The sequence below is a fragment of the Mesoplodon mirus genome, assembly GCF_964341445.2.
Source record: "Mesoplodon mirus genome assembly, chromosome: 7".
NCBI lineage: Eukaryota > Metazoa > Chordata > Mammalia > Artiodactyla > Ziphiidae > Mesoplodon > Mesoplodon mirus.
The window spans coordinates 125823166-125848206 of NC_138983.1; the positions used below are offsets into that span (position 1 = coordinate 125823166).

The following is a 25041-nucleotide window of genomic DNA, read 5'->3' on the forward strand; positions in this document are numbered from 1 at the left end:
CCCCGCCGCTCGTGCCGCCGGAAGTGGGAGGTGTCGCGCGCGGGCCGGCGCTCGACCCCTCCCCCCAGGCTCGGCCGCCCCCTCCCCCCGCTCCGCCCGCTCAGGTGAGTCCCGTCCCTCCCCCCTTTCCCTCCCGGGGGCGCGGCGCGGGAGGTGTGTGTGGGGCGGGCGCGCGGGCGGGGGCTGCGGCGCGAGGGGCTGGGGTCGGGGCGGGGGGCGTGGAGGGAGCTGCGGGGATGGGGGGCGGGGGTCCCGGCCTAGAAGTGGGACGGGGGTGGCAGCCGGGCGGGGGGCGAGGGCAAGGTGCGGAGGGGCTCTGGCCGGAGGAAGCGGCAGGCTGGGCCAGCCCCCTGTGGAGGGTGGCCGGGACCACCGGCGTCGCTTCCCCCCATTGTCCCCTTCGCGACCGTCCCCCGATCTCCCCCCGAGGACCCGTCGCTCCCAGCGTCGCCGTCTGGTCGCCGCCGGGTTGCGATGCGGGGCTTCCCTTGGCTCCTTCGACTTAAAGCCCCCTGCCGCAGCCTCCTGCCAGATGTCCCTGTCCCTCTCCCCTTTGGGCTCTCAGCCACGGAGTCGCACGTAGGACCCGTGCCCTGTGGTTTTGTTTCCCGGGCGCCAAGGACCCCCGGCCCGGGCTCTGATGGGGCAGGACGTTTGCACCTGTGCGAGCAGTAATGGCGATCTGGGGCCCATTTTCTCCCGGGAGCCTCGTATAATTTGATGAGGGAAACTGAGGCACAGGGGGTCTCCGGCCTGGGACTGAAGTGTGGACACAGCCCAGCCTCCATGCCTGCCCTATGCGCTCTTGGAGGGTCAGGGATGTACCTGGGATGCTATTAAAATAAAAACAAGAATTTAAACTAACCCTGTGTTACACCACCAACCCCCCGGCCGCCCCCCCCGCCCCAATATTCATTTTTATTCTTCCTCTTCACCATAGAAGGCGTGAGTTTGTCCTGCAACATCTCTTACTTGGATTACCGTGTTTTTCAGCTTCTCATTTTCATGCTGGAGTAACCAAGATTCTCATACTCTGGCACCTCTAGTAACTCTAAAGAGTCTCAGTGAGCGGTTGTCAGACTTTTCCCATCTGTGGGGAACCCAGAGTCAAAGTGAAAGATACTTGGATTGCCCAGTAAAATATTGCTTTTTCTCTCTCACACGAACATCTCCAAATTAACGGAGAATGCTTTTAATGTAACAGCCATAAAATGATTTTAAAACATAAGCTGTTATTGATATTAGGCCCCAAATCACATCCTTTGTAAATGATACTAGGCCAGGTAGGTAGGCATGTGCATCATCTGGAAGATTCTCATGGTCTGTGAGACTGCATTCCTCCTAAAGTGAAAAAGCTTTGCACACACACACACACACACACGCACATACACACACACACGTATATAGTGACGTGTGAGGATTGATATCCCTTGGGACCTATTGCATGTAATGGCTCTTTTAATATCCTACTAGAGAATACCCTTAAGTGTTTTCTCCTGGAGCCCAACTTTTTCTTTGTGTTTGTTTCCTGCCATGACTCTGTTGTGTGGACATTCTGAGAGGGTGAGATCTATTTGTTTTGAAATTTTGGAACTTGTAGCTTGTACTTTGTTTCTGAATGTGCAGAGCACGATGGCAGCATCTGAGGTAGCCGGCGTGGTGGCCACTGCTCCCAGTCCTCCGGAATCCTCGTCTAGTGAATGTGCTTCCAAACCAGATGAAGTTCTCCCAGACGGTCTAAGGTAACGTGGGGACTCTCAACTGGGAAGATTTCATTGGGGTAAAGGGCTCTGGAGATGGGCTTCTTACGGAGGTGTAGTTCGTCTTTCCCCTTTTTGGCTCTAGTGACATTGCATTAGATGAAGCTTTTTAAAGGTAGGGACTATCTGATCTATATTTGTATATCTGGTACCCAGCACAGTATCTGACACTCAGCAGGCATGCTAATTATTTGTTGAATAAACAGATTAAAATACAGGGGGTCAAACTCATTTGAAAATGCAAACATTTCCCACCTTCTCCTACATGCACTATCTGTTTATTTAACTATATGTTTATATGTTACATCAGTGTGTGTGTGTGTATATATATATACACACACACACATTATATCTAATGTATATAGACACGTGTATATGTATCTATGTCTATCTATAGGTAAATAGATAGCCTTGTTAATATGGCTTACTGCTTCACGTATGTATTTCACCTTCCAGCTAAACTCTTGAGGACAGGAATTATGAATACCCAACCTTGTTTTACAGTGCTTAAAACATTGTTATGTATAATGTTGTACTAGGTTGACTATGTATCCTACCTCAACTCTTTTTTTAATTTAATTTTTATTTATTTATTTATGACTGTGTTGGGTTTTGTTGCTGCGCGCGGGCTTTCTCTAGTTGCGGCGAGCGGGGGCTACTCTTCGCTGCGGTGCACGGGCTTCTCATTGCGGTGGCTTCTCTTGTTGCGGAGCATGGGCTCTAGGCATGCAGGCTTCAGTAGTTGTGGCGTGCGGGCTCAGTAATTGTGGCTCGCTGGCTCTAGAGTGCAGGCTCCGTAGTTGTGGTGCACGGGCTTAGTTGGTCTGTGACATGTGGGATCTTCCTGGACCAGGGCTCGAACCCGTCCCCTGCGCTGGCAGGTGGATTCTTAAGCACTGTGCCACCAGGGAAGTCCCCTCCCTCAACTCTTTTGTAGAGTACCAAGGACCTAATACAATAGATAACGCTGTGCTAGCAGCTTTATTTGCGTTAACACATTTAATTCTCTCAACAATCTCAGCAGGTAGGTGCTAATGCTATTATTCCCATTTATAGGTGAGAGAACTTGAGACACAGAGAGGTTAGTAACTTGCCTAAGGTTACCAAGCTTTGTTGGAGTCAGGGTTTGAACCCAGGCTCGTCTGACTCCAGCGTACTTAATAAATGTAACAAATCTGTTACATTTGTATTTATTATTTGTTATTTGTTATTAAGTGGGTAATGGGGAAAAATGTTCAGTAAACCTAACCATAAACTTGGATCTTCATTTTATAAATAAAATCAGACACATATTACTAGTAATAATAATAAACCTTAGCTGTTTACTAAGGTTTACTGAGTGTTTACTGTGTGCCAGAACTAAATACACCAGATGCTTTATCTCATGTAATCCCCACAATAATCTTATCAGGTAGGTAATATTACTTCTGTTTTACAGATGAAGTTAAGTAACTTGCCCAGAGTTAAACAGCTAGTAAATAGCAGAGTCAGGATTCACACCCAGGTACTGTATCTGCCCAAATTTATAATTAAGTGTCCCCCCCACACTTAACCCCCAGCAAGGAATCAGCTTAGAGTATTTATAAAGATTTTTCATGTCACAAGGTGCTCTCTCTGTTGTTTTATTTTCAACAGTAGGTACTCTTGAGGAAAGGAAGGCACAGTGACCTGAAGCCTCAGTCAGTACTAGTTTGGAGTCCTTAAGGGCATAGTTGACAGAAGCAGTTGTTTTTTTTTTTTTTTTTTTAATAGCAAAGGAATTTAACATGCATTATTCCTGGTAAAAGACTTACAGTCGTGAATGTTGGATGTCATTGTAAATAGGTTTTGAAGATCTCTTAAAAGCAGTATGGTGAATGGTTGTAGCAAACAATAAAACAATGATTTCAGTGTATACGTGTGTGTATATTTGTTATCTGGGGTAAAAGTTCTGCTGACAGCTTCAATTTGGGATTCAAAATTGTCTGTACTTCAGGCAACTTGAAGTGAAGATGCTATGCTCTGGAAAGCTGTTGGTGGTTCTGGTCAAAGATCTGTAAAATGAATCTGAATGAAAATTATTTTTGTGAAACGAGAGTGGAATTTAAAACAATATTTCTCAATCAATATTTTATTTATTAAAATATGTGGGACAAAATTAGTACATGTACCTAAATGAAATATTCTAACTAACAGCAGGCTATTTCACCTGCATCCCCCCAAGCCTTTGGCTCCTCAGCTTCATTTCTGGGTGACTGTTCACTGCGCTGTGTCTCCTGAACCCAGCTTCTTCACCATCACACCATACTCCCTGCGTGTGGGACAGAAATCACTGGGTGGAAACTAAGTTCCTTTTCATTTGGCTAATTTGGAGGGGTTTATATAGTCTAGTTTTGTTCTAGTGGTTATGTTAAAAGTATTATATATTTAAGCCTCTTTAAGATTGGGTGAAGAGAGAAACCTTTTATCTTATGTTTTTGATAGCCCCAAAGACCCTGCACAGAAGCACAAGAACTCGCCTCTGTCGAGTGTAAGTAACCAAACGATAACCAAGGAGAATAACAGAAATGCCCATTTGGAACACCCAGAGCAGAATCCTGGTTCATCAGCAGGTGACACTTCAGCAGCGCACCGGGCGGTTTTAGGAGAAAACTTGATAGCCACGGCCCTTTGTCTCTCTGGCGGTGGGTCTCAGTCTGATTTGAAGGACGTGGCCAGCACAGCGGGAGAGGAGGGGGACACACGCCTCCGGGAGAGCCTCCACCCTGCCACTCGGTCTCTTAAGGCAGGGTGCGATACAAAGCAGCTTGCCTCCGGGAATTGTCCTGAAGAGAAGGCCCCACAAGCCTCCATCCTAAAGGAAGGGAGCAGGGACACAGGCTTGGATTTCCCACCTGTGGTGCCTCCAGCAAATGGGGTTGAAGGAGTCAGAGTGGATCAGGATGATGATCAGGATAGCTCTTCCCTGAAGCTTTCTCAGAACATTGCCGTCCAGGTCAAGTATCAAGTTTCTACTACTAAAACGGAATTTGGGCTTTTAATTTTTTTTTTTTTTTTTGAGGGCAGGAGATATTTCTTCATAGTTGGTGGAGAACTACTCTGTCTTGTTTTTTTACTGGCAACTCTCATACTATTTTCATACAGTGCTCTGTGATGACTTCATTCTGGTGTTCAATAAGTAACAGCCCGTGTCTAATCGTGGCGACCAGGAACTTCATGACCTACATACAATCACTTTCACTGAGTAATTGATGAGCATAGGTCATTAGCATTCATATTTCCTACCTTCGACCTTGCAGGAGGAATCCTTGTTAATTCTCTGACCTACATCTTAAGAAGTACTGTGTATCCTGCCTTCTAGTGACTGGTGTGCTTTTTTGTAGCAGGAAGGATGAGCACAGTAAATTGTAGGGGCCAGAATTCTTATCTGAGTCTCGAGCTTGTCTCTCCATCAGATGTTGGGTCTTGTTCAGGTTATTTTGTGGGGTAAATGCTTCATGCTACATGGATGTCAGTGGACATTTGCCAGAACTACAGTTCTCTTGCTATGAAGCTGGTAAGGGGAGAGAGCGAAAAGTTAACTTCTCAGTTCCCTGTGGCAGATTTCTCCATGAAAGGACGAGAGCAATTCTGCCTTTTAGAATGTCTCTGAACAGTTCTGAATATAATTGTTTCTTTCTTTATAGACTGACTTTAAGACAGCTGATTCAGAGGTAAACACAGATCAAGATATTGAAAAGAATCTGGTAAGTAGTTAAACTGCAATTTTTCATGTATGAAACCATTAATGCAGAAGATCTAGAGTCACATCATCTCAGTTGGAAAAGGTTCAGGAATCTCCTTTATAAAATCTCTGACAGATGGTCAGCTAACTTCTACTTGATCACCTCCAGAGATGGGAAGCTTACTACTCATGAATCAGCATATTGCATTTTGAAAATAGCTCTTATTGTTAGATCTTATTATGAGGTGAGAACAGAACCACTAAAACTTCTTGTTATAGTTCTGTCTTGAGCTATGTAGAGTAAATCTAAATCCCTTTACTTGTTAGCCCAAAATATATTCAAAATGTTTTTTTAAATGCTTTTTCCTCTTATCCTTTAAGTCTGAACCTTTCCAGGTGAAACATCCCCAGATGTTTTTTTAACATTCTTCTTTTCTTCATATGATATATTTTTCAGTCTTTTCTTCAACCTGGTTACTTTTTCACCTAGACATGTTACATCTTCCCAATGTTTCTTTTAAAATGTGATCCTGAGAGCTAACTATAGTAATGCACATACAGTGTAATTACTTCACAATACAATGGAACTCTTGTGTCGTTCTATGGTGACATTCTAGACACCATTTCCTAAGCTGACATCAGCTTATTTTGGCCGTCTCGTCACACTGTTGAGCTTTCACTTTTACTCCATCAGGTCTTTTTCTCATGTATTGTTTAGTTGTATCTTCCTATTTTATGCCTAGGTAATTGGTTTTTTTTTTTTTTTAGTATCACTTTTAAAATCTGTTTTTTACTTAAAAATAGGTAATTGGTTTTTAAAACTTAGAGAACTTCACATTTATTTTTGTTAAAGTGGTCCCCTTGATCTTTCCCTGGCATTTTGTGGCAAAACTTCCACCCTGTAAGTGTGTGGATATCTGAATGTCCATTTTTCAAGAGGAAGGATAATGCTAGAAAAGGCACCCTATGTTCAGGAAGAGGTCTTTAGGATAAGATATGTTAATTGAATGGAAATAAAGAGGAAAACCAGGTAAGAAAGTGGATATTTTGCGCAAGTTGAAGAAATTGAGGGGCAGATGGAAAGAAGTAAGTTATTGGAGTACATTAACCACATGAAAACTTTAAATAGAGAGTAGCAACTCAGGAGTTATTTATAACGGGCAAGTAAGAAGATCCTAGAGATGCGAGACCTGATGGTAATGTGCTGCGTGAGAACCAGGCTAGGAGAGAGCCTCCAGGGGAAGGAGGAGAAGTCGCCTTTTCTTGAGCACTTATTCTAAGCACTTTACATGGAGTGTTTATTTGGTCCCCCCAGTTGTAAGGCAGGGTCTCATTGACGATATAGCAATAGAAGGGGCCAACTAAGAGGTTATAGATAAGCTTTAGCATCAGTCTGAAACGGGTGGAAACTGGCAAGCCATTAGGCCAAAAGAGGCCCAGGGTTGTGTTTTGTTTGGCAGTATTCTTTCGGGTGGTGGTGTGACCCACATGCTATAATTATTATTATTATTATTATTATTAAAATATTTATTATTTATTTAATTTGGTTGCGCCGGGTCTTAGCTGCGATAGGTGGGCTCCTTCACTGTGGCTCCAGGGCTCCTTAGTTGTGGCATGCGAACCGTCAGTTGCAGCATGCACGTGGGATCTAGTTCCCCGACCAGGGATCGAACCGGGCCCCCTGCATTGGGAGCACAGAGTCTTAACCACTCTGCCACCAGGGAAGTCCCTATTATTATTATTTTAAAAACACAGTATGATTATAGTTTAGTAAACAACCAAAATACAAAACACCATAGTCAGTTGACAGCAGTAGAACATGGTATTTCATTTGCATTGCATGACAGATGGTTAACATTTTTAGTTGTAAATGAGTTCTCCACATGCTTTTTGTGTGTGTGTGTGTTGATTTTTTTTATTAGTTTCTGCTTTATAACAAAGTGAATCAGTTATACATATACATCTGTTCCCATATCCCTTCCCTCTTGCGTCTCCCTCCCTCCCACCCTCCCTATCCCTCCCCTCTAGGTGGTCACAAAGCACTGAGCTGATCTCCCTGTGCTATGTGGCTGCTTCCCACTATCTATCTACCTTACGTTTGGTAGTGTATATATGTCCATGCCTCTCTCTCGCTTTGTCACAGCTTACCCTTCCCCCTCCCCATATCCTCAAGTCCATTCTCAAGTAGGTCTGTGTCTTTATTCCTGTTTTACCCCTAGGTTCTTCATGACATTTTTTTTTCTTAAATTCCATATATATGTGTTAGCATACGGTATTTGTCTTTCTCTTTCTGACTTCCTTCACTCTGACAGACTCTAGGTCTATCCACCTCATTACAAATAGCTCAATTTCGTTTCCTTTTATGGCTGAGTAATATTCCATTGTATATATGTGCCACATCTTCTTTATCCATTCATCAGATGATGGACACTTAGGTTGTTTCCATCTCCGGGCTATCGTAAATAGAGCTTTTAAAAAGGCACTGGGACTAGGCAGGTATTAAGCTTAGTGACAATACAGGGAACTTTACTCCCGTTTTATTTGCTACCCTTTTCTTGCATTTACAGTAATTGCCCACTGCCTACATTTGAAATTGTGACTCCTGCCTCTCAGGACCAATTCACCATCAATGAAAAAAAGTAACAATGTGTAACCCTTTGGCTTATTAAGATGAGAATTGTATCAAGTAATTTACTGTATGCCTTTAAGCCATCCATTTGTATGTACTAATAGTATGTACCTTGAGACTTCTCTCCGTGAAGACTAGAGTTTTCTCCCCATCCTGTGTTGTTAAAAAGATGCATTATTGGGTTTCCCTGGTGGCGCAGTGGTTGAAAGTCCGCCTGCCGATGCAGGGAACACGGGTTCATGCCCCGGTCCGGGAAGATCCCACATGCCGCGGAGCGGCTGGGCCCATGAGCCATGGCCGCTGAGCCTGCGCGTCCGGAGCCTGTGCTCCGCAACGGGAGAGGCCACAACAGTGAGAGGCCCGTGTACTGCAAAAAAAAAAAAAAAAGATGCTTTATGGACAGAGAGGTACCATAAGGAAGTAGAGAGAGAAGAAAAGAATCCTCTAATCTACTAGTTTTCATCAGTTGTTTCTTAACCTTTAACTTTTCTTGGGTTAAGGTCCTCTTTCAGAATCTTTTGAAAACTTTGAATTCTCATCTCAAAAAATTTTATACACACCTATCCATAGACCTCAGGTTCAGAATCCCTTTAAAGCTATGATGCTAAGGTGTCATCTGTTTAGGGAGCTTTAGTCACATTTCAGTACATGGACTAAGGACTAGCTTATCCCAAAGCTAAAGTCCCATCTTGAGACCTTATTTTTTTATTATCATAGTGTGGTAAGTTTTCCCCCATTCACTTCTAAAACCTTTCTTTTCTTTGAAAGTAGTTACCGTCTAATGAACAAATTCAGTTTAATGCTCTGTTTAAATTTTACACCGGTTACCTCATACCAAATGTGTTTTAAATTGACCCTCTAAGGTTTAGTGTTCCTTTGAAAGGTAATCATTCCTTTTCTTGATTTATTAATGTGGGGGGGGGCAGAGCTGAACTGTGACCCTTAGAAGCTTCACCTCTTTTATTGACTTATTTATTTATTGGCTGTGCTGGGCCTTGGTTGCGGCATGCGAGAGCTTTAGTTGCAGCATGCATGCAAAATCTAGTTCCCCAACCAGGGATCAAACCCGGGCCGCCTGCATTAGGAGTGTGGAGTCTTACCCACTGGACCACGAGGGAAGTCCCAGAAGCTTTACTTCTGCTCCCTATTTATATGAGAGCTTGCCAATTTGACCAATCTGAATACCAAGTGCCCCACAACTCTTTGGTGGATCTGCCGATTTGTAGTGCTAATGACCAGTAAGGAGTCCAGTTTCTGGATGCATTTTGAGTAGTTGATCTGTTATTTGTTTTTTGCTCATTCTTCTTCTTCTTCTTAATAGATAAAATACCTTATTTCTCTTATTCCCTACTGCAGGGAAATTAGCCTAGAAAGGGTCAGTTAGTAGATATCTTAGGCTTTGTGGGCTATATGTGCTCTTTGGTAACCACTCCACTCTGCTGTTGTAGTGTGAAAGCAGCCAGCCAGCTGTCGGGTATGGCTGTGTTCCTATAAAACATTTACTTATAAAAACAGACGATGGGACTTCCCTGGTGGCGCAGTGGTTAAGAATCTGCCTGCCAATGCAGGGGACACGGGATCAAGCCCTGGTCCGGGAAGCTCTCACATGCCGCGGAGCACCTCAGCCCTTGCGCCACAACTACTGAGCCTGCGTGCCACAGCTACTGAAGCCCACGTGCCTAGAACTTGTGCTCCGCGACAAGAGAAGACACCGCATGAGAAGCCCCCGCGCTGCAATGAAGAGTAGCCCCCGCTCACCACAACTAGAGAAAGCCCGTGCACAGCAATGAGGACACAATGCAGCCAAAAATAAAATAAATAAATAAAATTTAAAAACAAAAACAAAAAGAGGTGATGGCTGGATTTGGCCCACAGGCCATAAGTTGCCACCCTCCATCTTAGTGCAGTGTTGTACAATAGAATTTCCTTTAACGATGGAAGTGTTCTGTATCTGTGCTGTCCAGTATAGTAGCCACAACTCACATGTAGCTACTGAGTACTTGGAATGTGGTAAGGTGACTGAGGAGCTGGATGTTTACATTTGCTTATTCTAATTAATTTAGCTACAGCATCAGACACTGCAGCCATAGCGCCCTGCATGGTGCCTTGAACAGGGACATGGTGAATGTTTCTTGCAATGAAATTGGCGAATTAAACTTCTCATCTGTTGTTACCAATAGGATAAAATGATGACAGAGAGAACCCTGTTGAAGGAGCGTTACCAGGAGGTCCTGGATAAGCAGAGGCAAGTGGAGAATCAGCTCCAAGTGCAATTAAAGCAACTTCAGCAAAGGAGAGAAGAGGAAATGAAGAATCACCAGGTATTCTGCTTATATTAAAATTGGCAATAAGTAAAGCTATAGTCTCTAATCAGACTTTAATTTTGTTTTCAAATTAATAGAAATAAAAAAGCAGTATTTAACTTTTTAATGGTTATCATAGAATTTTAAGGATAAACAAGAACCTTCGAGGGCATCTCGTCCAAACTCACTCCTATTTTGGTTCAGAGAGGAAGGGATTATTTATTTAATATATTTGTTTGACTGCCTACCTGGAAAGTCATTTGATTAGACTCTTGTCTCACACTATATTTAAAAATACAATTCTAAGTAAATTAAAAATATACCTATAAAAACTGGAAAAAAAATTTTAAATCAGAAGAAAATTTAGAAGAATATTTATATACCTGAAGTTGCAAGAGGTCTTTTTAACCCAGGCAGAAAACCTAGAAAATTTTTAAAAATTAATTATATATAATTAAAATTTTTGGCATGGCAAACGATATAGAAAACAGTCAAAAGATCAATATTAGACTGAGAGAAAATATTTATAGCACATCTGACAAAGGGTTTAAGATGACCTTCTGAGATTCCTACAAATTCATGGTAAAAGCCAAACAATCTAGAGAAAAACCAGGAAAGGTTACTGTATTACTTACCTATTGTAATAGTTTTCTACTGTAATAGTTTCCCATTGCTGCTGTAACAAGTTGTCGTGAATTTAGAGCTTAAAACAACACATCTTTATTATCTTACAGTTCTGTAGGTCAGAAGTCCAACATGGGTGTCACTGGGCTAAAATCAGGGTATTAGGAAGGCTGCATTCCTTTCTGGGGACTCTAAGGGAGAATACATTTCCCTGCATTTCTGGCTTCTAGAGGCTCTTTGCATTCCTTTACCTGTGGACCCCGTCTCCATCTTCAAAGTCAGCAACATTGCATTTCTGTAACTGTTCCTCCCTAATCACATCTTCCTCTGATCACAACTGGGAAAGTTTCTCTGCTTTTAAAGACCCATTTGTGGTTAGATTGGGCCCACCCCGATAATCCAGGATTGTCTCCCTATCTCTTTTGTTATGGAAGGTAACATAGGTTCCAAGGAGTAGAACATGGACATTTTTGTGGGGAAGAGGTTATTATTTTGCCCATAACAGTCACAAACAGTAATTCACAGAAGAGGAAAAGCAAATGAGTAACAAATGTATGAAAATAAACTCAGCCTTACTAGTGTCGATCCATTTGTATAGCAAATATTTTTTGAGTTCCTGATGTATGCTCTGAAGATTTAGTGGTGAACGAAACATAGTCTCTGCCTTCATTGAATGCTTATTCTAGTTGGAGGAGACAGACAATAAAAACAGTAAAAGAACAGGAGGTAGTGAAATGCTCATTAAAATTACTAGATACCATTCCTCCCTCTTTCCCAAGAGATTGGGAAAAATGAAGTAAGTTGTCAAAGGTAAGGAAAAACGAACTCTTTTTAGACATTGGTAGGAGTGTGAATTGTTATGACCTTTTTAGAAAAGATATTAGGGTGACTTCCCTGGTGGTCCAGTGGTTAAGACTCTGAGCTTCCAATGCAGGGGGCGCAGGTTCAATTCCTGGTTGGGGAACCAAGAATCTCGCATGCCGTGCAGTGTGCCAAAAAGTTAAATAAATAAATAAACAAGTAAATAAGTATATAAATAAAATCTGAAGAAAAAAAGATATTAGGAATTGTCACTTAAAATTTTAAAATGTATACATACCTTGGCTTAGCAGTCTCATTGTTAGGAGTCTATTCTACAGAAATAAAAGCTTTTGTATGAAAATATAGGCATACAGGATGTTTATTGTAGTATTATTTGTAGTTACGAGAAAACTGAAATCAACCTTAACAGGATGGACTCTTAACAGAGAATGGTTGACTAAATTCTTTATATATGTGTCATGTCATGTTATACAGCTATTTTTTAGTTTGATCTATATTTATTGATAGTATGCTCATGTCAAGTAAACAAAAGCAAGATGCAGAATAGTGTATATAAAATTACCTCATTATAAAGAAAACAAAAAAGCAAATACGTACATAAGTACACATGTATTTGTGTAAGAATGGAGAAAGATGTGAAAGCATAGAACAAAACGCTTAACACATTGATTACTTTATGGGTGGAATTGGTGTGCATTAGGGATAACTTAACTTTATTACTTTTTTTTTGACTTTTTATTATAAATATATATGTATATAGTTAAATAATTTAAAAAGAACAAAGATAACCCCTACGCATAATAAAGTAGAGCCATAACAAAACAAAACAAGACCACATTTTTTGGAAGTAGCAAACTCCCACCCTGTGCAAGAATGCCTTTCTCAGCAGTCTTGACAGGTGTTCATTCAGCCTTTATTTGAGCACCAGTAATGGAGAGCTTATTGCTTCACAAGGCAGTAAATTCCATTTTTGAACAGTTGTGATTGTTAGAAATTCTTTTCTCCTGTTGAATTGAAATCTGCTTTATTATAACTTACTCCCTTTTGGGACTTTTTTGACTGCTTTTGGGACTACTCATCAACCAGATTCCTTTAATTCAATTTGAAATCACTAAAGTCAATATGTTAATTTGAGATAGTTGAAAGTAACCTTCAGACCAAAAGAACTAATTCATTTCCTTCTTTATTTGTGTGTGCCTATAATTGTGCGGGACTTAGGAGATATTAAAGGCTATCCAGGACGTAACAATAAAGCGAGAAGAAACAAAGAAGAAGATAGAGAAAGAAAAGAAGGAGTTTTTGCAGAAGGAGCAGGATCTGAAAGCTGAAATTGAGAAGCTTTGTGAGAAGGGCAGAAGGTAAATGATGCTGTTAAGAATAAAAACCCTGTGTTTACATGTATGTTTGTACATAACGGGCCAGTTCTATTTGTGTTTCTACTTTCTTTTCTTTCAGTCTAATTTTTATTTGAAAAACAAGTGCACAAATTAAAATCCTTTAGTGATTTTAGCTTTTTCAGCACCCTATGTTAAATTTAATAAAAAGTGTTTCAGGGATTCATCAGTACATTGAAGTAACAGCAGCTCATTGTTTGGTCCCAAGTATGATCAAGATTTTGATATATATCTAACACCTATTTCACTTGCCTTATCTGATGTTTTACAGTTTAGGCTACGAGGCTACTTTGATTATGTTAGATTCAGCGCCAAAACCAAATTTCAAACAGTAACATTGCAAGCTGTTTGCAAAGCTATTTAATGGATCTGTGTCCCTTTCAGGGTACTACAGCAAGGCTAAGGTGGGCATAGAATTTGGTCATAGTTTCAATTTTCTAAGTTTCTTAATGTGACCTGTTTGGAAGTCAAAATAGTTGTGAATATTGTGATTTTATTTAAATTCTACTAAAATACATTTTTATTTATCAAGAAAATCTTGGCTTGCTAATGTGTCAGAGAGCTAAGTGAAAAGTAGCAGGATACTTGGAAAATGATTCAGCAAATGAGGAAATATGATAAATAAGAAAGGACATTTTGGAATAATTGGGAAAATTTGAATATGGACTACATATTAGGTAATACTGTATCAGTGGTAAATATTTTGCGTGTGATTCTGTAGAAGGTTCTTATTCTTAAGAGATACTTGCTGAAGTTTTAGGGCTTGTCATGATGTCTGTAACTTTCAGGTGGTTCAGAGGGAGAAGTAAAGTAAATGTGGCAAAAAGCGTTAACAGCTGGTGAATCCAGATGAAGGGCATGTGTTCACTGGACTATTCTGTTAACTTTTCTGTTGGTTTGAAATTTGCAAAGAAAAAGTTGCAGGGGTGGGGGTAGATATAGGGAGAAATTAGCCAGGCAATGAATAGGGAAGAAGACATTGCAGGCAGGGGACCTACAACTGAGACCTGTGGTAGAGAGGAATGAGGCTAGTGGAGGAGGCAGAAGCCCGACCACAAAGGCTCAGATCCCGTGTAAGGAGTTTGAGATTTTCCCTGATAGTGAGAGACTGGAGAGGTTTGTTTGTTTGGTTTTTTTGCGGTATGTGGGCCTCTCACTGTTGTGGCCTCTCCCCCTGTGGAGCACAGGCTCTGGACGCGCAGGCTCAGCTGTCATGGCTCACGGGCCCAGCCACTCCGCGGCATGTGGGATCTTCCTGGACCGGGGCACGAACCCGTGTCCCCTGCATCAGCAGGCGGACTCTCAACCACTGCGCCACCAGGGAAGCCCTGAGACTGGAGAGTTTTAAGGAGGGGGTGGGGATCAAAGGATGAGATTTGCACTTTATTTATTTTCAATTAAAAAAATTTTAATTGAAGTATGGTTGATTTATAATATGTTAGTTTCAGATGTACAACCTAGTGGTTTAAAACCTTTATGGATTATATTTAAAGTTATTATAAAATATTGGCTGTATTCCCTGTGCTGTATACTATATCCTTACAGCTTATTTATTTTATAGACAGTAGTTTGTACTTCTTAGTCCCCTACCCCTATCTTGCCCCTCCCCCCATCTCCCCACTGGCAACCACCTGTTCTCTGTATCTGTGAGTCTGTTTCTGTTTTGTTACATTCATTCATTCTTTTCACTTTTTAGATTCCACATATAAGTGATGACATACAGTATTTTTGTTTTTCTATCTGACTTATTTCACTTAGCATAATGCCCTCCAGGTCCATCCATGTTGTTGCAAATGGCAGAATTCCATTCTTTTTTATGGCTGAGTAGTGTTCCATTGTGTGCGTGCGTGTGTGTGTGTGTGTGTGTGTGTGTATGTGTATGTATTACCACATCTGTTTTATCCATTCATCTGTTGTTGAACACTTAGGTTGCTTCCATATCTTGGCAACTGTAAATAGAGATTTGCAGTTTAGATAGATGATGATGCCAGTTGGAGAATAGACTGGAGTAGTGTAGAGGACCAGTTAGGAGACTTATCTGTCAGAGCCTGCGTTACAGTAATGGTGGCCAAAACTGAAGTGCTGCAGTGGGGAGGAGAGATGTGAATCCATTTGTAAGGTGTTAGGGGTAGCACTAATAGGTGGACAGGGAAGAGTTATAGAAACGCCCATATTTCTGGCTTGGAAAATTGGGGAAATAATGGGGTTTTTTAATAAGATGTCTTATTCAGTTACCCACTTTACAAGTTTCGAGTTAAATTCTACCTCCTTTGTAAAATCTTCCTTATCCAGTTCTTCCTGAACTAATCTCTCCCTCCTCAGAACATCTATACAGCTCTCTGCTGATTTTGCTTATTTTTGTACTATACTGTACTCTACATTTTTTTCTACCTGTGTATGTCTTGGCTGGCCATTGATATTGTAAGCCTCTTGAGGATAAAGACTGGACTCTCCCTCTTCATATGTATTTAAAAATTTATTTCTACTCTTTTGTGTTCTTTTACACTTAGCTCAGTGCTATATACTGATAATTATTGGACAAGTATTTGTTGAATTACTGGGTACGGAATTAAGAGAATTTCACCTTGATATTATATAAAGATGAATTTATGTAATAGAAATTTGCTAAGTGCTTTGTACTGTTTGAAGGTAATCACTGTGTTTTTTAATATAATTATAATTTTTAAAGAAGACACCATGAACTGACCCCCAAAAAAGACCAAATATTCAGTTTAGTCACGTATTTGATTTTTTTTCTCCTTGACACCTGGCTGCTTTATAATGGACATTGTCTTGCCTTTGTGGGGACACTTTCTAGTTTCCAGCTTGCATCCTTCAAGATTATTGCTGGTATTAGAAAGGTGAGGCTTCCAAGCTAGTTCTCTTCTAGGGCCGAACTTCTTTTTAAGCTCCCTGGCTTTAATAGTGACCCATTGAGAATAATAGCAAATAGGGTTCTTCTTGAATAAAGATGGTGAGCTTGCACTTTAAGAGACATCATCAGTTGATTCACAAAGGTAGGTTGGGACCAGTAGCAGAAAAATTGCAATATCAAGCAAGGGTCTTCTTTTTTAAAATGCTCTGAGCTTGCCTGGTGAACTCGTGATAGAGTGATAGGTAAATAGCAGATCAAGGGAGTTAATGTTGGAAGCATTACTTTGGATGTGATATAAGAGTTTATGCTATATTGGAATTGACAGGGTGTGAGAGGATTCTTTTTGGAACTTTCTCACCAAATGCTAGTTTATTTAACTGGTATGCTTTGAAGTCCTAATAGCTTGTCTGGCAGTCAGTAAATCTAGTGAGTATTTCTTAGGTGCAAGGCAGTGAGCCAGACTGTTGCAGCATCCCACAGCCTTCAGTCCTTCCAGCTTTCTGTCTCATTCTCAGTAAATGTACACTTTGACATCAAGTCCTCTTGTTTTTTGACTTCATTCCATTTTCTCCCAGTCCTCCAGCTCCCTGGAAGCATTTCTTTCCCTAGCCAGACTGGACTCATGGTCCATTACTTGAATTTCTCCCTTACCATTACCATCAATTCTGTGGAGGCTTTTTCCTTTCCTTTCATTTTTCCATAGTACTCCAGTCCTGGGCCAAGTCAGGACCCCACCTCCCCCGACATCTCTATTCTTCTTATACTTGGGCTGCTGAGGGCTGCTGCAGGAGATCACACAGCTGTGTGTCTTGAGGCCAGAATAAATTTGACTTTCAAAAACACCCCGATCTTCAGGGCTCCCTCTTCCTCTGAGGGCTGTCCCTAATTATTACCTCTCATTCTAAACTTTCTGTCTCCACCACTTCTCTCCTTAGTCTTAGCAAATGATCTTGCCTTTTATTTCACTGAAAAAATAGGGGCCATCGAGTAAACCTTCCTTCAGTTTCCTATCAGCAGATACATCCATCTTTTCTTCCTGTCCTTGTATCTGAGTCTAAACTACCTGTGTGTGAATCCTGTTCCCTCTTGCTTTTCCTACTTCTCCATAAGTGACAGCACACTCTCCTCCAGTGACTAAGCCAAATAACCTAGTGATTCTGAATTCTTCTCTTAGCCCCTCTCTGCTTTACCAAGTCCTGTAGATTCTTAATATTAATTGTCCCTTTCTCTCCATTCACTCTGCCACTCTTAGTTCAGGTTTCTATCAGTTCTCCTAGATTCTGAGGCAGTCTACTAAATGTTCTTTGCCTCCAGTCTCCTCCATTTTCATTGGTCTAGTACAAATCTGTCGAAGAAATCTGTCAAAGAATGTGGATCTGATAATGTCATTTCCCTGCTTAAAGTCCTTCATAGTTCCTAGGGTAAAGTTTAAACTCTTTAGTTTAATATGAGGCCCTCAATTATCTAGTCCCTGTTTATGTCCCTAGCTATATCTTTTACCACTCCCCCAAACCACCATGCTAGTTTATACCTAGCTACTACATGTTGTATCCTGAACTCACTTAAAACTCGGCCTGTATCAACTGCTCTAGAAAGCTTTCCCAGGTACTCCCCTTATCCTCCGCTTCACACACCCTGACCACTTAATTTAGATGACCCTCCTCCGTATTCACCTAGCATGGTGTGTATGCTTCTGTCATAACACTGACCTCTGATGGTCTTTTGTGTTTACTGGAATGTTTCCCACATTATATAGTCAGCTTCTTGAGGGCAGGTATTTCGATTATCTATTGCTGTCAAAAAAACACCTTAAAACTTAGTGTCTTAAAACAGCAACAGTATTTCATTATTTCTCTCAATTCTTTGGGTTGATTGAGCCTCAGATGGATGGTTCTTCTAGTGTCCTTTGGAGTCCTTCCTGTAGCTGCCGTTATGTGGCAACTGGGGCTGGAATGTCCAAGATGGCTTCATTCATGTTTCTGCCTTGGCAGGGACACCTGGAAAGCTGAGTTCCAGTGGGACTCTGGGATGTCTAGGCCTTTTCACTCTATCTCTCCATGCTGTCTCAGGACTTTTTCCTCTCCAGGTGGTCTTTTCAGCTAAGGAGCCAGATTTCTTACTTGGTGGCTCAGGGCTCCCAAGAGTACGAAAGTGGAAGTTTCCAGGCTTTCTTAAGGCATAGACTGGGGACCAGTACAGTGCTACTACTGTGGCATTCTGTTGGTTAGCATGAGTGACAGGGCCAGCCCAGATTCAGTGTGGGAGGGGACTGTGAGGAGGAGGCCTGGTTCACTGGGAGGACTGCATTTTTGGAGATTTGCTACCATGGCAAGTAACACATCTTGTTTAACGTTTTCTGCTCAGCATGTAATAGTTTCTTTTAGATACGGGAAATCATAGAAGTTATATAAACAGGGGTTACATAATTGGAGGTGTTTTAGAAGTATGCAGGATGAATTATGAGGAGAGACAGAGGCTGGGACATCAACCAGTAAGCTCTTACAATAAAGTGAGTTTATAAGAATTATTATAAGACTAATGGTGGTTGAATGAAAAGGGAGAAATGGATTTAGGAGGGATTGGTGTCGGATTATTTTAAGGATTAGGACAGAGGGAGAAGTCAAAAATAACTTCATTGTTTTGACCCTGGGTAACTCTGTGCCGCCATGGACAGTAATTGGGAAGTAGAATACCAGTTCTAAATTTTGAGGATAAAGTAATACTTTGGATGATACGGGACATGCAAGTTAAAATACTTAGTAGGCAATTAGAAATGGGAGACTTGAATACAGAAGAGATGCTATGTCTTCATTTGGAGTTGCATATAGGTGATAGTTAAAATGATAGGAGTGAATTTTCTGTGGGAAAAAGTATAGAGTAGGGCTCAGTTCTGAACTTTGAGGTACACCTGCAGTTTGGGAGTAGAAAGAGGAAGAGAAGGCAAAAAGAATAATCAAAGAAGGAAAAGGAAGCAGTTTAAAATACTAGTATAGGGTTTCAAAGGGAGAAGGTGGTTAACGGCGTCAGAAACTATAGAGTAGGAAGTGAGAACCAGGTCTGAATAAAGGCTATTGGTGATTTTTTAAATTTTTATTTATTTATTTATTGATTGATTGATTGATTTTTGGCTGCACTGGGTCTTTGTTGCTGCACTCGGGCTTTCTCTAGATGCGGCGAGCGGGGGCTACTCTTCATTGCGGTGTGCGGGCTTCTCATCGCAGTGGCTGCTCTTGTTGCGGAGCACGGACTCTAGGCACACGGGCTTCAGTAGTTGTGGCGTGCGGGCTCAGTAGTTGTGGCTCATGGGCTCTAGAGCGCAGGCTCAGTAGTTGTGGCGCACGGGCTTAGTTGCTCTGCGGCATGTGGGATCTTCCCGGACCAGGGCTCGAACCCGTGTCCCCTGCATTGGCAGGTGGATTCTTAACCACTGTGCCACCAGGGAAGTCCCGCTATTGGTAATTATTGAATGTAACCAATAGGGATTTTTAGGTAGGGGAATTAGGTTATTGGATTGATTTTTTTCCCCCAATATTTTATTATGAAAATTTTCAAACATTCAGAGAAACTGCAAGTATTGTACACTAACGCTCACCACCTAGATTCAGCAATTAACATTCTATTAAATTTGTTTTAACAGTATCTTTCCCTCTATCTATTCATCAGTCCATTTTATTTTTTATGCATATTAGAGTAAGATGTAGTCATCAGTGAATTCACCTATAAACTCATAAATATGTATATCATTAATTAGACTTTAATATTATTTGTGTTTCCTTTTTTGTGGTAATAAATTGTATATGCAGTTAAATATATAAATATTAAGTTGTACCATTCAGTGAGTTTTGACAAATGTACATACCCTTGTAATTCAAAGCCCATCAAGATTTAGAGAATACTATCATTAAACCAGATAATTCCTCATGTACCTTCCCTGTCATTCCCTGTCCTTACACTCCCAAAGGTAACTACTGTTCTAACTTTTTTCATCAAAGACTAATTCTGTATGTTCTAGAATGTCACATAAATGAAATCATACAACATGTACTCTTTTGTGTAAGACTTCTTTCATTCAGCATAATGCTTTTGGTATGTTTTCATGCTGTCTTTTTTATTCTTGAGTAGTATTCCTCTTGTTAATATACCACAGTTTATCCATCTTCCTGTTGATGGTAGGTAACAGTTTCCAGATTTTTGACTATTATGAATAAAGCTGTGAATATTCAAGTGCAAGTCTTTGTGTGATAATATACTTTTATTTCTCTTGGATAAATTCCTAGGAATAGAATTGCTGGGTTGTAGGGTAGGTATATTTTAGTTTTATAAGAAAAGGCCAAACATATTTCCAAAGTGGACATACCTTTTTATACTCTACCTACAATGTTTGAGAGTTTTGGTTGCTTCATATCCTTGCCATTCAAGTGGTTGTGCAGTAGTATTTCATTGTGGTTTTAATTTGCATTTCCCTAGTGACTAATGATGTTGATCACTTTTTCCATGTGCTTATTGGTCATTAATTTACCTGTTTTTGTGAAGTGTCCTGTCAAATATTCCCCCACACACACACACCTTTTTTGCGGGGATTGAGGTTTTGGCTTTCTATGATTGTATAGTAGATGCTCTTTACATATTCCAAATATAAGTCTTTCATCAGCTACATGTTCCGTGAAAATTTTCTTCCAGCCTCTGACTTATCTTTTCATTTTAAAATTGCATCTTTTGGTGAACGGAAAATTTACTTTCAGTGATGTCTAATTTACCAAGTTTCCATTTATAGGTATTGCATTCTCTGTCCTAAGAAACCTCTGCCTCCCCTGAAGTAGCAAAGAAGTTCTCCTCTGTTTTCTTATGGAAGCTTTATCATTTTAGCGTTAATATTTATATCTCTGATCCATCTCAGATTAATTTTTGTGTATGGTGAGAAGTAGGGGTTGAAGTTAATTTTTTCCCATGTGGATATCCAGTTGTTCTGGCACCATTTGTTGAAAAGACTTTCCTTTCCCCATTGGGTTGCTTGACACCTTCGCCAAAAACCAAATGGCAGTATGAGTCATTTGTATAAATAGTGGGTTTATTCTGGGTACAGTACCAATCTATTGCATTGATATATTTGCCTATCTTTATGCCATTTCACAGTGTTGTAATTATTATAGCTTTATAGTAAGTCATGAAGTCAGATTATGCAAAGTCTTCTGCTTTTTTTTTAAACTTAAAAAAATAATTTATGTATTTTTGGCTGCGTTGGGTCTTCATTGCTGTGTGCAGGCTATCTCTAGTTGCGGCGAGCGCGGGCTACTCTTTGTTGTGGTATGCGGGCTTCTCATTGCAGTGGCTTCTCTTGTTGCGGACCACGGGCTCTAGGCGCAAGGGCTTCAGTAGTTGTGGCATGCAGGCTCAGTAGTTGTGGCGCATGGGCTTAGTTGCTCCGTGGCATGTGGGATCTTTCCGGACCAGGGATTGAACCCATGTCCCCTGCATTGGCCAGCGAATTCTTAACCACTGCACTACCAGGGAAGTCCCAAAGTCGTCTTCTTTTCGTTCAAGATTGCTTTGGATATTCTAGGTTGTTTGCACTTGCATATATATATTTGAGAAGCAGCTTATCATTTTCTACAAAAACAACAGATTTTCTGAGAGTTCTTAATATGATTGGATGCTTAATTTTGTCAAATGGTTTTTCTGCATCTGTTAAAATTATCAAATGCTTTTTCTCCTTTATTCTGTTAATATAGTGAATTACGTTGATTTATTTTCAAATGTTAAAGCAATTCTCCATTCTTGTGATTACACCCAACTTGGGCAAGATATGTTATTGTTTATATATTGCTGGATTTGACTTGCTAATATTTTTGAAGGATTTTTATGTCTACTTTTATTGAGGAACAGTATTCTGTATTTTTTTTTATTTTAAAAATTTAGTTATATCAGTTGCTGAGGGAGCGATGTTCAAATCTCTGTGATTATAGATTTTTCTCTTTTTCTTTTTAATTCTGTCAATTTTTGTTTCTTATATTTTGAAGCTGTGTTGTTAGATGCATATACAGTTATGATTGTTATGTATTCTTGATGAATTATCTTCATCATTGACATTTTATCATTATGAAATGTCTCTATCTTGGTCATACTCTTAATGTTTATTTTATGTAATATTAATATAGATATTACAGTTATATATGCTTACTCTTTACACAGTATATATTTTGCCATCTTTTACCTTCAGCCTATCTACATTTTTATATGTTTTGTAGACAACATATAATTGGGTCTTTCCCTTTGATCTATTCTGACAAGCTTACTTTTAATAAGAGGCTTTTAGTGTATTTGTATTTAATATGATTATTGATATGATTAGATTTAGGTCTACGCTTTTACTGTGTGAATTGAATATTAATTCATTGACTGTTCTTTAGAATTCCATTTTAATTTGGCCTTTTCCACCCAGAATACACATCTATTTAATTCACTGGCAACATGCATCATAAAGACAAACTACATGCCTGTTGATTATGCTATGTTAGAAAGAGTTGTAATTTTCTTGAATAAAGTATTTGGGAAATTTTCATAGTTTTAATTGTTGAAACTTAGAATTATCCTTCAGATTTTTTTTAAAAATCAAAAAATTTTAGGTATAATTTACATGCAGTAAAATGCACTTATTTTAAGTTACAGTTTGATGAGTTTTGACAAATTAATCACACATGTAAACACTAACACAGTCAAGGTATAGCACATGCCCATTACCTTCAAATCTTCCCTGTATTCCTTCTTTTTTTTTTTTTTGTGGTATGCGGGCCTCTCACTGTCATGGCCTCTCCCGTTGCGGAGCACAGGCTCCGGACGCGCAGGCCCAGCGGCCATGGCTCACGGGTCCAGCCGCTCCGCGGCATGTGGGATCTTCCCGGACCGGGGCACGAACCTGCGTGCCCTGCATTGGCAGGCGGACTCTCAACCACTGCGCCACCAGGGAAGCCCCCTGTATTCCTTCTTAATCACTGTGCTTCCTCCCCACCATTCCCAGGTAAACACTGATCTGCTTTCTGTCACTGTAGATTACACTTATCTTTTCTAGACATTCGTGTCTTTCTTTCACTTACATTTTTGAGATTCATCTATGATGTGATGAATGTGAACTATATCAATAGTTCATTGCTTTTTTTTAAAAGACTTAATTTTTTTAGTGCAGTTTGAAGTTTACAACAAAATTGAGAGGGAGGTACAGAGATTTCCCATATGCCCCCTGCCCACACACATGCATAGCCTTCCCTTTATCAACGTCACTCACTAGAGTGGTACATTTTTTACCAAAAGTGAACCTACATTGACACATCATAATCACTCAAAGTACCTAGTTTGCCTTAGGGTTCACTCTTGGTGTTATACACTTTATGATTTGGACAAACGAATAATGACATATTTATTATTATACAGAGTATTGTTCACTGCCCATCCTCAGTGCTCTGCCTATTTATCCCCCACTCCCCAACTGATCTTTTTATTGTCTCCATAGTTTTGCTTCTTCCAGAGTGCTGTATAGTTGAATCATACAATATGGAGCCTTTCAGATTGGCTTCTTTCACGTAGTAACATGCATTTGAGGTTTCTCCATGTCTTTTCATGGCTTGTTAGCTCATTTCTTTTTAGCATTGAATAATATTCCATTGTTTGAATGTATGACAGTTTTTTATTTATTCATCTTTGAAGGATATCTTGGTTGCTTCCAAGTTTTGGCAATTTGAATAAAGCTGCTATCAGTATCCAAGTGCAAATTTTTGTATGGACATAAGTTTTCAACTCCTTTAGGTAGATACCAAGAAGTGTGATGGCTGGATCACATGGTAAGAGTATGTTTAGTATTGTAAGAAACTGGCAAACTGTCTTCCAGAGTGGCTGTACCACTTTGCATTCCCAACAGAAATGAATGAGAGTTTCTGTTGCTCCACATCCTCACCAGCATTTGTTGTTGTCAGTGTTCTGGATTTTGGTCATTTTAATAGGTATGTAGTGGTATCTCATTGTTTTAATTTGCATTTCCCTGATGACAAATGATGTGGAACATCTTTTCGTATCCTCATTTGCCACCTGTATATCTTTTTTGGTGAGGTGTCTGTTAAAGTATTTGGCCCATTTTTAAAATCTTTTTTGTTTTTTAAACTGAGAGATGATATATATTTTTTTAATTTTATTTAATTAAATTTATTTATTTATTTTTGGCTGTGTTGGGTCTTCGTTTCTGTGAGAGGGCTTTCCCTAGTTGCGTTGAGCGGGGACCACTCTTCATCGCGGTGCGCGGGCCTCTCACTGTCGCGGCCTCTCTTGTTGCAGAGCACAAGTTCCAGACGCACAGGCTCGGTAGTTGTGGCTCACGGGCCTAGTTGCTCAGCGGCATGTGGGATCTTCCCAGACCAGGGTTCGAACCCGTGTCCCCTGCACTGGCAGGCAGACTCTCAACCACTGCACCACCAGGGAAGCCCGAGAGATGATATTTTAAATTTAATTTTATTCTTATTTTTTTGGCTGCACTGTGTGGCCTCCAGGATCTCAATTGCCCGACCAGGGATTGAACCCAGGCCATGGCAGTGAAAGCCTGGAATCCCAACCACTAGGCCACCAGGGAACTTCCTTATTGTTTGTTTTATTGTTGAATTTTAAGAGCTCTTTGTATCCTTTGGATAACATTCCTTTGTCAGATGTGTCTTTTGCAAATATTTTCTCCCAGTCTGTGGCTTGTCTTCTCATTTTCTTGATACTGTCTTTCACAGAGCAGAAGTTTTTTATTTTATTTATTTATTTATTTGGCTTCACTGCATGGCTTGTGGATCTTAGTTCCCTGACCAGGGATTGAACCCAGGCCCTTGGCAGTGGAAGTGTGGAATCCTAACTACTGAACTGCCAGGGAATTACCAGAAGTTTTTCATTTTAATGAAGTCTAATTTA

At 40.4% G+C, this 25041-nt stretch overlaps 1 protein-coding gene across 5 annotated transcripts in view; it reads left to right on the forward strand.

Annotated features, from left to right (window-relative positions):
- The first annotated feature begins 8 nt into the window (after positions 1-8).
- Positions 9-25041, forward strand: part of RNF214 (ring finger protein 214) — a 51961-nt gene continuing 26928 nt past the window's right edge. For 2 of the 5 annotated variants that reach the window (XR_014294548.1, XM_082626607.1), the window contains exons 1-6: positions 10-104; positions 1627-1742; positions 4224-4734; positions 5426-5485; positions 10273-10413; positions 13060-13199. Coding sequence is in view for 4 of the 5 variants with exons in the window: in XM_082626607.1 (XP_082482733.1) it covers positions 1633-1742; positions 4224-4734; positions 5426-5485; positions 10273-10413; positions 13060-13199 (962 nt within the window). In the remaining variant the exon portion in view is untranslated. Of the gene's footprint in view, positions 105-1626; positions 1743-4223; positions 4735-5425; positions 5486-10272; positions 10414-13059; positions 13200-25041 lie in introns of all 5 variants that reach the window. The other 3 variants (XM_082626609.1, XM_082626610.1, XM_082626608.1) reach the window with 2 other exon arrangements.